At 49.4% G+C, this 16433-nt stretch overlaps 1 protein-coding gene across 4 annotated transcripts in view; it reads right to left on the bottom strand.

Annotated features, from left to right (window-relative positions):
- Positions 1-16433, bottom strand: part of MED27 (mediator complex subunit 27) — a 217284-nt gene that overhangs the window by 12730 nt on the left and 188121 nt on the right. For 2 of the 4 annotated variants that reach the window (XM_073637854.1, XM_073637855.1), the window contains exon 5: positions 5084-5191. The exons of the other annotated variants lie outside the window; for them this stretch is intronic. In XM_073637854.1, coding sequence (XP_073493955.1) covers positions 5084-5191 — 108 coding nt within the window. The remainder of the gene's footprint in view (positions 1-5083; positions 5192-16433) is intronic. 4 annotated transcript variants of the gene reach the window in all.

The following is a 16433-nucleotide window of genomic DNA, read 5'->3' as shown; positions in this document are numbered from 1 at the left end:
GCCACCACTGGACTCTGGAGGAGACGTGTTCTGTGCAGTGATGGATCACACTCCTCTATCTGGCGTCTGATGGAGAAGTCTGGGTTTGGTGATTCCAGGAGAACGTTCCCCTTGACTGCATTGTCCCCGGTGGAGAAGGATAATGCTATGGGCTGTTATCAGGGGGCAGCCTCAGCCTCTTAATGCCTGTGAGGGGAAATCTTAATCTTCAGCTCAAGACATTGTGGACAATTGTAGCTTCAGCTTTGTGGGAACAGTTTGCGGAAGGCCCTTTTCTGTTCCCCATGACTGTGTCCAGTTAACAAGGTCCATACAGACATGGAGGAGTAAGAACATGAGCGACCGCACAGAGCCCAGACCTCAGCCCATCCAGCATATATAATGGAGATTGGGAGCACAACCCTCCCCCTAACATCAGGGTCTGAAAAATGTTCCTCTGGATAAAGGGGCAAAAATCCCTACAGACTCCTCCAAAATCTTGCAGAAATCCTTCCCGGAATAGTGTCCCCTGTTATATCTGCAAAGGGGACACTCCATATTAATACGTCTATGGCAGTAGATAGAGGACAGAAAAGCTCCTGGAGGTGGATGTGGGGGGGGCACATACTTTCCTCCATGAAGCATATACTCAGCAGTGCTGATGCCATCTGCACACTGCTGTAATATAAAGACTACATACACACACAACGCCCTATGGCTGCACAGAGGCTATACACTCACCGTGCACGGATTCTGGGACTACTGGCTTAAGGACACCACACAATAGATGCTATGGTAGCAGAAACTCAGCTGTGTGACTACGACCTGACCAGTGACAGTGCCATAGCTGATGGAGTCACATTCCCACTCGCCTTTCCTTCCCCATTTACACCATGAATTTTCCCCATTACAACCCCAATACATAACCTCACACCCCTCGCCCGGGCCCTTCGCATCCCACGTTCCCATCCGTCAGGGGCCCCCCCGGATGCCATTTTCTGAAGGTCGCTAGGATGAATTCAAAGATGGTAAACGAATCGCAAACCTTCCTCGCATCTCATATCAAACGGGGACGGTGCCAGCCCCTATTATAGAAATCAGACTGCGCCCCCTCCCTGCCGGAGTGGACCCCCAGCCCCTCCCAGACAAGTTCTCCGCTCGGCTTTGAAGTGGTAGGGAAGCAGGGATCAGAAATTACCCCAGAGACGGCTCTGGTGATCTTTGAAGCTCAGCTTTGATAGCTTTGTGCTTTTCACTTGCCGAGGTTCGGATGATGTGAGCGGCCGCTGACGTGGGGTAATTAATGAAACCGTCGTCTGAACGGACACCGCTGCTCGACAAGAGGACTCCGTGCAGCCGCTTAACTGCTACATAGACGGGGTATAGGCACTACAGAGCCCAAGATGGATGACGGGGCCCCTGGGAGCCTTACAGAAGTGCATAAAGCAGAGGCAAGGCACCAGGCCTGGGAGCTGCTGCTGCTACCTGACACCATGTGGTGGCACTGATCTGGAGGCTGCTGCTGCCACCTGACATGACACCATGTGGGGGCTGCTATCGCCATCTATATAAGACCATATGAAGGCACTTTTCATGGGGACTACTGCAGCCACCTATATGAGACCATGCGGCGGCACTATTCATGGGGATACTGCTGCCACCTATATGAGACCATGCGGCGGCACTATTCATGGGGATACTGGTGTCACCTATATGAGATCATGAAGCAGCACTATTCTTGGGGCTACTGCTGCCACCTATATGAGTCCATGCGGCGGCACTATTCATGGGGATACTGCTGCCACCTATATGAGACCATGCGGTGGCACTATTCATGGGGATACTGCTGCCACCTATATGAGACCATGCGGCGGCACTATTCATGGGGATACTGCTGCCACCTATATGAGACCATGCGGCGGCACTATTCATGGGGATACTGCTGTCACCTATATGAGACCATGCGGTGGAACTATTCATGGGGATACTGCTGCCACCTATATGAGACCATACGGCGGCACTATTCATGGGGATACTGCTGCCACCTATATGAGACCATGCGGCGGCACTATTCATGGGGATACTGCTGTCACCTATATGAGACAATGCGGCGGAACTATTCTTGGGGCTACTGCTGCCACGTATGAGTCCATGCAGCGGCACTATTCATGGGGATGCGGCAGCACTATTCATGGTGATACTGCTGCCACCTATATGAGACCATGCGGCAGCACTATTCATAGGGATACTGCTGCCACCTATATGAGACCATGCGGCGGCACTATTCATGGGGATACTGCTGCCACCTATATGAGACCATGCGGCAGCACTATTCATGGGGATACTGCTGCCACCCATATGAGACCATGCGGCAGCACTATTCATGGGGATATTGCTGCCACCTATATCAGACCATGCAGCGGCGCTATTCATGGGGATAGTGCTGCCACCAATATGAGACCATGCGGCAGCACTATTCATGGGGCTACTGCTGCCACCTATATGAGACCATGCGGCGGCACTATTCATGGGGATACTGCTGCCACCTATATGAGACCATGCGGCGGCACTATTCATGGGGCTACTGCTGCCACCTATATGAGACCATGCGGCGGCACTATTCATGGGGATACTGCTGCCACCTATATGAGACCATGCGGCAGCACTATTCATGGGGATACTGCTGCCACCCATATGAGACCATGTGGCAGCACTATTGTTGGGGATACTGCTGCAACCTATATGACACCATGCGGCGGCACTATTCTGGGGGCTACTGCTGCCACCTATACGAGTCCATGCGGCGGCACTATTCTTGGAGCTACTGCTGCCACCTATATGGGACCATGCGGCGGCACTATTCATGGGAATACTGCCGCCACCTATATGAGATCATATGGAGGCACTATTCTTGGAGATACTGCTGCCACCTATATGAGAACATGCGGCGGCACTATTCTTGGAGCTACTGCTGCCACCTATATGAAACCATGTGGCGGCACTATTCATGGGGATATTGTTGCCACCTATATGAGACCATGCGGCGCCACTATTCATGGGAATACTGCTGCCACCTATATGAGACCATGCAGAGGCACTATTCATGGGGATACTGCTGCCACCTATATGGGACCATGCGGAGGCACTATTCTTGGGGATAATGCTGCCACCTATATGAGACCATGCGGCGGCACTATTCATGGGAATACTGCTGGCACCTATATGAGATCATGTGGAGGCACTATTCGTGGAGATACTGCTGCCACCTATATGAGACCATGCGGCGGCACTATTCTTGGAGCTACTGCTGCCACCTATATGAAACCATGCGGCGGCACTATTCTTGAAGCTGCTGCCACCTATATGAGACCATGCGGTGGCACTATTCTGGGGGCTACTGCTGCCACCTATATGAGACCATGTGGCAGCAGTGTTCATGGGGATACTGCTGCAACCTACATGAGACTATGTGGCAGCACTATTGTTGGGGATACTGCTGCAACCTATATGAGACCATGCGGCGGCACTATTCTGGGGGCTACTGCTGCCACCTATATGAGACCATGTGGCAGCACTATTCTTGGGGCTACTGCTGCCACCTATATGAGACCATATGACGGCACTATTCTGGGGTCTACTGCTGCCACCTATATGAGACCATGTGGCAGCACTATTCTTGGGGCTACTGCTGCCACCTATATGAGACCATGTAATGGCACTGTTCTGGGGGCTACTGCTGCCACCTATATGAGATCATGTGACGGCACTATTCTGGGGGCTACTGCTACCACCTATATGAGGCCATGAGTTATGAGGCATGAAGAGTGACAATTGCAGAAGGCCGCGCCCGTTTTCTGCTCTAAGCCAGGACTGGTCATCTACCTGACAACCTCTTCTGAAACCCCATAGGAACCAGACAGTTCAGACTCTGCTCTAGTAATCAGATTTTTCCCAGAATCCACAGTGGCGGAGGACCTCTAACCCCCGTGTATGCAGAGCAGCGGGGCACCACAGCAGGGGAGATGCCACACACTGCTGCCCTTGCTGTGGCAGCCCTTAGTTTAGATGAGCACCACGCCGGTAAAACATCTGCATGCTGACGATCTCTCCTCCGGCGCCCTCTGCTCGTTAGGATGTGGCCTTTGGATCTGAAAGAGCATTGTCTGAGCTGTAATCAGTCCGGTGACCTGATTCCCATATTAATGCCCTGCCGGGTGCCCAGGGCGGGTGTTTCAGCATGGCGTGGGTTAAGCTTTGCACAAATCAGTGCTTTAACCCTTCCTGCTCAAGCACAGTGAATGTTGCAACCTTCCTGGGGATGGGCAGATGATCACTTGCGGTTACCCAGGCTGCTGCTTTGTGATTTGCAGGCTCCTTGGAGATCGGTGGCACGGGAAGGGTTAACACAAAAAGCCAATTATACGAGCACAGTCGGCTGTGAAAACCAAAATTAATTTATTAGCTGTTCCAATGTTCCAGCGGACAGGAACGATTTTTTTTTTTATTCATCTCTTCCCGTCTGCCCTTTCGGCTCGTCAATAAATTTAGGGAACAAATATCCCTGAGTAACCCCGATGTGACAATTACCAAAGCACCGAGGGGTGGCAAGACGGGGGACATGGAGGGTGTGGGCAGCTCTGTCAGTAATCACGAGCCCCTCAGTGAGGTAGTGCCTGCTGCGACTTGCGCTGACCCGCTGATCGAACGACTGTTGATGCCGCAGACTGGTGGGCGGTCGGGCCAGACTGGGCGCCGCGTCGTTTCACCATTTATCCCTCTTACTTTTGTCGTCTACTTTGGTTTAAAGGGACGCTAGCCCTGCAGCCCATCTGATCTCTATACTACTGTGTGAAAAGTGCCAAATGTTCCCTAAGTGTCAAAAAACATTTGCACAGCGGGTGGAAAAACTGCATTTGCATTTGGGGCCTAAGACCCCTGACAACACACAACAGGGCTGCAGGGTCATAACTGGCAGGACATGGTACGGGGCCCTGGCAGACATCTTACACCATGCCCTCTGCACATGTGGGAACCATATATGCAGCATGCCTTAGAGAGTGGTCCTCTAACAAGCCGTCCCTTTTAGGAGGTCAGCTGGTCTCACCTTGCCGTCGTCCGTGTACACATTTTCGTTGTAGCCCTTGACTATGGTGCGGTCGATGAAGAGGCTGCGCATCACCACGATCACTTTCAGCACTTTCCCCAGGGTCACCTGCAGAGAGATGAGGGGATGAAAGCTTCACAAGCCGCTGTGCTGCGTCTGAGTCAGTCACCATTCCCAGGATCTCTGCTGCTGCAAGTGACTGGGAACATCCTTTCCTGACCTAACACTTCTCACAGCTGAGGATTTGTTGTTTCTGCATTCATTCTGCAAACTCCAGCTGGTGAGGAACTACAACTGCCAACATGCTCCAATGCTGAGAGTTGTAGTAGCAGAAGAGGCTGCTGAGAATCCTCTGTGGACTGATACATTGTAGCAAACCATCAGGACAGGAGTGAGACTTGTACTGTTAATGTATAGGATTCACAAGGATCGTCTAGACTAGTTGCAACTGTAACAAAGCCTCAGCTGTGAGAGAGAAGCTCAGGGTTGCAGCCTTTGACTGTTAACAAGAATGTGTCCATTTACTGACAGCAAGCAGAGATCTTTTGAGGTCAAATCGCATCCACTCCAGGCACTCCTCTGTGAGTCACTACATGAAATCATTCTTCGTTACAATGTGTCGATGCAGATAAAATGTCTGAATATGATTGCACCAGTCACTGGTGTTTTCTTCCATTCATTGAGTATTTCAGATCCATCTGGCAGATTCATTAGCGGGTGAAGTATCGCTGTATGGCACAAACACATCGGCCGCATCCAGGTCTGTGGGACTGGCACAGGGATAAAGGGCTTTTTATCCTACAAGACTGATGGAATCAGCCGCCTGGCACGTCAACCAGTTTCTTCCACTTGTGGTGCTCCTCGCCTGAGTGGACTGTGTTGCTGTGCCAGCGCAGACGGGCAAGGTCGGCTGTGGGTTACCGAACAGCGCTGTCACTGTGCGTGCCCAGATGGCAGACGGGAAGGCTCGCTCCGTGCAGCTAAACTGGTCTGGAGAACTATTAAGAATTCATTTAGTTATATGCAGGCCTGCCAGAAGAAGGAACGACTGGCACAACTAGGTGCCCACTGACTCACTATAGTACCCGCAGATCTAGACAGGATACAAATGTAGGGGCCTTAGATTTGCAGGGGCTCCTGGAGCACTGCTGCAAAAGTGTCTCTACTGAGACTTACTTCCTACTGAGCTGCAGTGTAAAGCATGGGGGATCAAACAGCAAGCTGAGCCCCTGGGTCTGACAGGACTCTTAAAAACCCTCAACTGGTGAGGTGGGCTTTTTGTCACGCAACTGGTGATGTGGGGTTTCCTATACCCCAGTGTTTAGAAATCTCTTATTTTTACAGAAAATGCAAAGATCACGTTTGTTTTAATCGTTTTCTTATTGGCGATTGATTACACGAGTATAACAAATTTTTGACGCCCACAAAAGGATGGAAGCTAGTGAGACATGTATCCTCATACCAGCATTTTTCAAAGAATGGCAGCCAAACAAAAATTCCCTGGGGTGTGGCAAACCCCACCTCACCAGTTGAGGGTTAATAGAGTCGCAAATTTGGATAAAATGGCTGAAGACAGCAAACAATAAATGTATTTAATTGAAAAATGCAAAAAAGAAAAGAAAAATTCACCTGCAGGTTTAGCAGCTTTAGGTACCATGTTATTGGGGGGCACAATTGGAATGAGGACTGCGGGCGGCAAGGGCAAGTTTGCTGGCAGTACCCCCCACAATACCCATCCCTCCCCGCACTCTGCCTTCTAATTCCCCATACAGGGAGGGTAATGCAGGTGGCACAGGGACTTTGCCCGTCTCCCCGTCAGGACAGCTAATGAAGTGTGACACCGCTTTGGCAGCGGTGAGGAAGAAGTGACAGATCGACAGGAGATCTGTGCGAGGAGAAAAACTTTCCCAACCTCTCACAAAAGGGGACATGAAATATAGATGCGCCCAAACCGTCCCTCCACCCACGGTTTATGTAGCTAAATCCCCAAACAATTTCCTGCCCATTGCCCTGGTACAAGCTGCGGGTCAGCAAACAATTATCTGTGCCGCATCCTTCCAATCCTTGAGGGTCAAGGAATCTCAGAAGTCAACTTCTGGGAATAAGGCAATAATTGCCCCTGATGATGCCGATTCATTCAACCCTACCTTTAACCCCAAAAGCCTTGGTGCATGTGCCCCCACCCCTTTATAACAACATGACCATTTGCTCCATCACACAATTATTTGTTGTGTTTGGGTCAAACCACCTGCAAGAAAAGGTATTCGCTGGTATCCTAGTGCACCCCCCTTGCTGTGTTGGCACTATCAGCTGGCACTCTCTCAGGCTTTAATTGTATTTGGGAGATTAACATCTTAGAAAAAAAATAAAAACAGCTGCAAAATCTGAATTATCCGACACAGAGATGGGATGTTCGGTGGGGGGAATTAGGAGGAAGAACGAGATTCTAACAAGGATTCGGAATTAGCTGATTCTGCAGGTTTAGGTGATTTATAACATTCATGCAAATTATGTGATTTAAAGAACTCCCCCGACAGCAGAAATTTCATTACAAGGATTACTGGATGACAAATAGAGGGGTATCACTAATCACAACCCTGACACTTACTAGGCCAGGGCATGCTGGGAGTTATAGTTCCTCCAACAGCTGGAGTGCCACACGCTGCTGACCACTGACTGACGTAGTGGTGCTCAAAATCTACATATCACCCATCCAGTATATGATTGCTGGGGGTCTGGCTGCCGGCACCCATACTGATCAAGAGAATTGGGGTCTCTAAGTCCCATGTGCATGGAGCGGTAGTGATCCTCAGTCTATAGTAGTGGTGGTCGCACACGCTCACTACCGCTCCACTCACCGTCTATAGTAGTGGTGGTCGCACACGCTCACTACCGCTCCACTCACCGTCTATAGTAGTGGTGGTCGCACATGCTCACTACCGCTCCACTCACCGTCTATAGTAGTGGTGGTCGCACACGCTCACTACCTCTCCACTCACCGTCTATAGTAGTGGTGGTCGCACACGCTCACTACCACTCCACTCACCGTCTATAGTAGTGGTGGTCGCACACGCTCACTACAGCTCCACTCACCGTCTATAGTAGTGGTGGTCGCACACGCTCACTACAGCTCCACTCACCGTCTATAGTAGTGGTGGTCGCACACGCTCACTACCGCTCCACTCACCATCTCTACTAGTGGTGGTCGCACACGCTCACTACCGCTCCACTCACCGTCTATAGTAGTGGTGGTCGCACACGCTCACTACCGCTCCACTCACCATCTATAGTAGTGGTGGTCGCACACGCTCACTACCACTCCACTCACCGTCTATAGTAGTGGTGGTCGCACACGCTCACTACCGCTCCACTCACCGTCTATAGTAGTGGTGGTCGCACACGCTCACTACCGCTCCACTCACCGTCTATAGTAGTGGTGGTCGCACACGCTCACTACCACTTCACTCACCGTCTATAGTAGTGGTGGTCGCACACGCTCACTACCGGTCCACTCACCGTCTATAGTAGTGGTGGTCGCACACGCTCACTACCGCTCCAGTCACCGTCTATAGTAGTGGTGATCGCACACGCTCAATACCACTCCACTCACCGTCTATAGTAGTGGTGGTCGCACACGCTCACTACCGCTCCACTCACCATCTATAGTAGTGGTGGTCACACACGCTCACTACAGCTCTACTCACCGTCTATAGTAGTGGTGGTCGCACAAGCTCACTACCGCTCCACTCACCGTCTATAGTAGTGGTGGTCGCACACGCTCACTACCGCTCCACTCACCGTCTATAGTAGTGGTGGTCGCACACGCTCACTATCGCTCCACTCACCGTCTATAGTAGTGGTGGTCGCACACGCTCGCTACCGCTCCACTCACCGTCTATAGTAGTGGTGGTCGCACACGCTCACTATCGCTCCACTCACCATCTATAGTAGTGGTGGTCGCACACGCTCACTATCGCTCCACTCACCGTCTATAGTAGTGGTGGTCGCACACGCTCACTACCGCTCCACTCACCGTCTATAGTAGTGGTGGTCGCACACGCTCACTATCGCTCCACTCACCGTCTATAGTAGTGGTGGTCGCACACGCTCACTACCGCTCCACTCACCATCTATAGTAGTGGTGGTCACACACGCTCACTACAGCTCCACTCACCGTCTATAGTAGTGGTGGTCGCACACGCTCACTACCGCTCCACTCACCGTCTATAGTAGTGGTGGTCGCACACGCTCACTACCGCTCCACTCACCGTCTATAGTAGTGGTGGTCGCACAAGCTCACTACCGCTCCACTCACCGTCTATAGTAGTGGTGGTCGCACACGCTCACTACCGCTCCACTCACCGTCTATAGTAGTGGTGGTCGCACACGCTCACTATCGCTCCACTCACCGTCTATAGTAGTGGTGGTCGCACACGCTCGCTACCGCTCCACTCACCGTCTATAGTAGTGGTGGTCGCACACGCTCACTATCGCTCCACTCACCATCTATAGTAGTGGTGGTCGCACACGCTCACTATCGCTCCACTCACCGTCTATAGTAGTGGTGGTCGCACACGCTCACTACCGCTCCACTCACCGTCTATAGTAGTGGTGGTCGCACACGCTCACTATCGCTCCACTCACCGTCTATAGTAGTGGTGGTCGCACACGCTCACTACCGCTCCACTCACCATCTATAGTAGTGGTGGTCACACACGCTCACTACAGCTCCACTCACCGTCTATAGTAGTGGTGGTCGCACACGCTCACTACCGCTCCACTCACCGTCTATAGTAGTGGTGGTCGCACACGCTCACTACCGCTCCACTCACCGTCTATAGTAGTGGTGGTCACACACGCTCACTACAGCTCTACTCACCGTCTATAGTAGTGGTGGTCGCACACGCTCACTACCGCTCCACTCACCGTCTATAGTAGTGGTGGTCGCACACGCTCACTACCGCTCCACTCACCGTCTATAGTAGTGGTGGTCGCACACGCTCACTATCGCTCCACTCACCGTCTATAGTAGTGGTGGTCGCACACGCTCGCTACCGCTCCACTCACCGTCTATAGTAGTGGTGGTCGCACACGCTCACTATCGCTCCACTCACCATCTATAGTAGTGGTGGTCGCACACGCTCACTATCGCTCCACTCACCGTCTATAGTAGTGGTGGTCGCACACGCTCACTACCGCTCCACTCACCGTCTATAGTAGTGGTGGTCGCACACGCTCACTATCGCTCCACTCACCGTCTATAGTAGTGGTGGTCGCACACGCTCACTACCGCTCCACTCACCATCTATAGTAGTGGTGGTCACACACGCTCACTACAGCTCCACTCACCGTCTATAGTAGTGGTGGTCGCACACGCTTACTACCGCTCCACTCATCGTCTATAGTAGTGGTGGTCGCACATGCTCACTACCGCTCCACTCACCGTCTATAGTAGTGGTGGTCGCACATACTCACTATCGCTCCACTCACCGTCTATAGTAGTGGTGGTCGCACACGATCACTACCGCTCCACTCACCGTCTATAGTAGTGGTGGTCGCACACGATCACTACCGCTCCACTCACCGTCTATAGTAGTGGTGGTCGCACACGATCACTATCGCTCCACTCACCATCTATATAGTAGTGGTGGTCGCACACGCTCACTACCGCTCCACTCACCATCTATAGTAGTGGTGGTCACACACGCTCACTACAGCTCCACTCACCGTCTATAGTAGTGGTGGTCGCACACGCTTACTACCGCTCCACTCATCGTCTATAGTAGTGGTGGTCGCACATGCTCACTACCGCTCCACTCACCGTCTATAGTAGTGGTGGTCGCACATACTCACTATCGCTCCACTCACCGTCTACAGTAGTGGTGGTCGCACACGATCACTACCGCTCCACTCACCGTCTATAGTAGTGGTGGTCGCACACGATCACTACCGCTCCACTCACCGTCTATAGTAGTGGTGGTCGCACACGATCACTATCGCTCCACTCACCATCTATATAGTAGTGGTGGTCGCACACTCACTACCGCCCCATTCACTGCACATACACGGCTCAAAAAAATAAAGGGAACACTCAAATAACACATCCTAGATCTGAATGAATGAAATATTCTCATTGAATACTTTGTTCTGTACAAAGTTGCATGTGCAAAGAGAAATAGACCATAAGGGTTTCAAAAAGCCCCAGGGTACAATATAGTTAAGAAACAATGTCATGACTAAAAAATAAGTACTTTTATTAAATATATTTAACCACTTCGCACCAGAGCCTGTTTTTGCCTTCGTGACCGGGCCAATTTTTTCAATTCTGACCACTGTCACTTTATGAGGTAATTACTCTGGAACGCTTCAATGGATCCCCCTGATTCTGAGACTGTTTTTTCGTGACATATTGTACTTCATGATTGTGGTAAAATTTCTTCAATATCACTTGCGTTTATTTGTGAAAAAATCGGAAATTTGGCGAAAATTTTGCAATTTTCAAACTTTGAATTTTCATGCCCTTAAATCAGAGAGATATGTCACACAAAATAGTTAATAAATAACATTTCCCACATGTCTACTTTACATCAGCACAATTTTGGAACCAAAATTTTTTTTTGTTAGGAAGCTATAAGGGTTAAAAGTTGACCAGCGATTTCTCATTTTTCCAGCAAAATTTACAAAAACATTTTTTTAGGGACCACATCACATTTGAAGTGACTTTGAGGGGCCTTTATGACAGAAAATACCCAATAGTGACACCATTCTAAAAACTGCACCCCTCAAGGTGCTCAAAACCACATTCAAGAAGTTTATTAACCCTTCAGGTGCTTCACGGGAATTTTTGGAATGTGGAAGAAAACAATGAACATCTAACTTTTTTTCACAAAACTGCTACTTTAACCTCAAATTTTTAATTTTCACAAGGGTAACAGGAAAAAATGGACCCCAAAATGTGTTGTGCAATTTCTCCTGGGCACGCTGTTGCATTTGGAGAGCCCCTGAGGTGCCTAAACAGAGGAAACCCCCAACAATTGACCCCATTTTGGAAACTAGACCCCTCAAGGAACTTATCTAGATGTGTGGTGAGCACCTTGAACCCCCAGGGGCTTCACAGAATTTTATAATGTTGAAGTGTGAAAATAAAAAAACACATTTTTAACACAAAACTGCTACTTTAGCCTCAAATTTTTAATTTTCACAAGGGCAGCCAGAAAAAATGGACCCCAAAATGTGTTGTGCAATTTCTCCTGAGCACGCTGATACCCCATATGTGGTGCAAAACCATTGTTTGGGCGCACGGCATGGCTTGGAAGGTAAGGAGCGCCATTTGACTTTTGGAATGGAAATTTGGCTGGAATCGATGGCGGACGCCATGTTGCATTTGGAGAGCCCTGAGGTGCCTAAACAGAGGAAACCCCCAACAAGTGACCCCATTTTGGAAATGACACCCCTCTGGAAATTCATCTATGGGTTTAGTGACCATTTTAACTCAATGGATGATTTCCAGAAACAAGCACGCAATGGAAGGTTTAGATTCTGGAGAACCCCCCCTGGAAATTAAGTGAGCTCTACTCGAATGTGTCATTCACTAAATGAACCAAATGTTTGAATGACAAATTGGGATACATTTTTACAGTTTAAAAACGTGGTTCTGTGTGGAAGATTTTAAAGCAGTCAGTGACGCATAAGGCTGGCAATGATGGGCATTGTGGGCAATAGTAGCGGGTATCACGCCTCATTCCTCTCTTAGTACATACATGACATCTTTTCTGGGGGTTCCTTCTGGTTTCCGTTGCTGGAATAAGTGCAATAAAATGTCGCTCAGTGAGTCTTTTCACATCCTTAGATTCTAATGGATGAGCGGGGCTAACACTTTGAAAAACAAGATTTTCAATTACCTTTTCTTGATAATCAAGAAAAGGATCTGAATTTCCTGCTTTTTTGTACAACACAAAAGAATTGTATGTGGCCACCTGAAACAAATAAATAACCAACTTTTTATACCAGGTATAGGACTTTCTTGATACCTGGTATGGCTGTAGAACCTTGTCTGCAAGGTCCACACCCCCCATGTGTTTGTTGTAGTCAATGACTGACACATGTTTTTGCTTCGGAGTGGTGGATCCTAGTTCTACAGTGGCCCTTGTGGCATCTGTGTGGATCGAGCTGAGGACAAAAATATCCCTCTTATCCCTATACTTCAGCGGAAGCAGCTCTCCGTTGCGTACAGCCCCCGACTGCCCCTTTTGGAACTTTTGGTTGACCAATGGTTGTGGAAACCCCTGACTGTTTTTACGGATGGTCCCACAAGCTCCGATGTTGTGTTCAACCAGACTTTTGAATAGGGGTATGCTGGTGTAGTAATTGTCCACATATAGATTGTAGCCTTTTTGAAAAAATGGACTTATCAGCTCCCAAACAATTTTTCCAGATGTCCCCAGATAAGTAGGGCATCCTGGTGGGTTTAGTTGGCTATCTTTCCCCTCATATATGCGGAAAGAGGATGTGTATCCGGTTGAACTTTCGCACATTTTATAGATCTTTATTCCAAACCTTGCCCTTTTAGATGGGATAAATTGCTTGAGGTGCAGTCTTCCTTTGAATTTTTACAAGGGACTCATCTATAGAAATATTTTGTGTTGGGGTGTAGAGCCTTAAGAATTTTTCTGACAAATTTTCAATGATGGGTCTAATTTTATATAACCTGTCATGTTCTGGGGCATTTCTGGGCAGGCATTGACTATTGTCGTTAAAATGCCAAAACCGCATGAGCATTTCATAACGGGTCCTAGGCAGAACGACTGAAAACATAGGGGTGGCTTGAACAGGGTGGTTGGACCAGTAGGATCGAATGCTCGGTTTTTTAACAAGCCCCATGGCAAATGTAAGTCCTAAAAAATATTTTATTTCCGGGACATTAGTTGGTGTCCATAAATTTGCCCTAGCATAGTAACATCGGGGATTCTGGCTTATGAATTGGGATGCATATAAATTTGTTTGCACGACAATATGCTCTAGCAAGCTGTCTGTAAAAAACAAATTAAAAAAATGAATTGGTCCAAAATCTTCCACCTCCACATTTATACCAGGAATGGTGTTGAAATCAGGGCTGAATGGAGCAGCCGAATCCGAAGCCTCCCATCTGGGAAATGCTATATCACGTGGCAAAGCCCCTTGTACACTGGCGTGCGCCAATTCACTAGTAGCAGGGACAGCGCTTGTACTGGGCAGTGTTCCCTGATTTGGAGACGTTTCTCCAGTAGCGCTATTTGCCCCTATTGTTGTACTGGTCCTTGGGCTTGAGGATGGACCAGAATCACTGCTCATTTCTGAGCTCTCAGTGTCACCGCTACTAAAGCCCTCAAAATCCATATCTCCATCTGAGATTGCGCTGTCATCAGTGTCAGAACACAGCAGGGCATACGCCTCCTCTGCGGTATAAGTCTGACGGGCCATTTTATTTTTATATTTTTTGACTGGACTGAACGGACCGGACGGGACTGGACTGGACTGACCGAACTGGACTGGACTGACCGAACTGGACTGGACTGACCGGACTGACTCACTGATCTGACCGGACTGACTCACTGATCTGACCGGACTGACTCACTGATCTGACAGGACTGACTCACTGATCTGACAGGACTGACTCACTGATCTGACAGGACTGACTCACTGATCTGACAGGACTGACTCACTGATCTGACAGGACTGACTCACTGATCTGACAGGACTGACTCACTGATCTGACAGGACTGACTCACTGATCTGACAGGACTGACTCACTGATCTGACAGGACTGACTCACTGATCTGACAGGACTGACTCACTGATCTGACAGGACTGACTCACTGACTGATCTGACAGGACTGATCTGACAGGAGTGACTGACTGATCTGACAGGAGTGACTGACTGATCTGACAGGAGTGACTGACTGATCTGACAGGAGTGACTGACTGATCTGACAGGAGTGACTGACTGATCTGACAGGAGTGACTGACTGATCTGACAGGAGTGACTGACTGATCTGACAGGAGTGACTGACTGATCTGACAGGAGTGACTGACTGATCTGACAGGAGTGACTGACTGATCTGACAGGAGTGACTGATCGATCTGACAGGAGTGACTGATCTGACAGGACTGACTGACTGATCTGATAGGACTGACTGACTGATCTGATAGGACTGACTGACTGATCTGATAGGACTGACTGACTGATCTGATAGGACTGACTGACTGATCTGACAGGACTGACTGACTGATCTGACAGGACTGACTGACTGATCTGACAGGACTGACTGACTGATCTGACAGGAGTGACTGACTGATCTGACAGGAGTGACTGACTGATCTGACAGGAGTGACTGACTGATCTGACAGGAGTGACTGACTGATCTGACAGGAGTGACTGACTGATCTGACAGGACTGACTGACTGATCTGACAGGACTGATCTGACTGATCTGACAGGACTGATCTGACTGATCTGACAGGACTGATCTGACTGATCTGACAGGACTGATCTGACAGGACTGATCTGACAGGACTGATCTGACAGGACTGATCTGACAGGACTGATCTGACAGGACTGATCTGACAGGACTGATCTGACAGGACTGATCTGACAGGACTGACTGACTGATCTGACAGGACTGACTGACTGATCTGACAGGACTGACTGACTGATCTGACAGGACTGACTGACTGATCTGACAGGACTGACTGACTGACTGATCTGACAGGACTGACTGACTGACTGATCTGACAGGACTGATCTGACTGATCAGACAGGACTGACTGACTGACTGATCAGACAGGACTGACTGACTGACTGATCAGACAGGACTGACTGACTGATCAGACAGGACTGACTGACTGACTGATCAGACAGGACTGACTGACTGACTGACTGATCAGACAGGACTGACTGACTGACTGATCAGACAGGACTGACTGACTGACTGATCTGACAGGACTGACTGACTGACTGATCTGACAGGACTGACTGACTGACTGATCTGACAGGACTGACTGATCTGACAGGACTGACTGATCTGACAGGACTGACTGATCTGACAGGACTGACTGACTGATCTGACAGGACTGACTGACTGATCTGACAGGACTGACTGACTGATCTGACAGGACTGACTGACTGATCTGACAGGACTGACTGACTGATCTGACAGGACTGACTGACTGATCTGACAGGACTGACTGACTGATCTGACAGGACTGACTCACTGACTGATCTGACAGGACTGATCTGACAGGAGTGACTGACTGACTGATCTGACAGGACTGACTGACGGACTGATCTGACAGGACTGATCTGACAGGACTGA

This window comes from Phyllobates terribilis, unplaced genomic scaffold (assembly GCF_046119375.1).
Source record: "Phyllobates terribilis strain yellow unplaced genomic scaffold, ASM4611937v1 Scaffold_7__3_contigs__length_470593459, whole genome shotgun sequence".
In the NCBI taxonomy this organism is placed as follows: domain Eukaryota; kingdom Metazoa; phylum Chordata; class Amphibia; order Anura; family Dendrobatidae; genus Phyllobates; species Phyllobates terribilis.
Note: the sequence above shows the minus strand (reverse complement) of the source record. Positions and strands in the feature narration are given on the sequence as shown.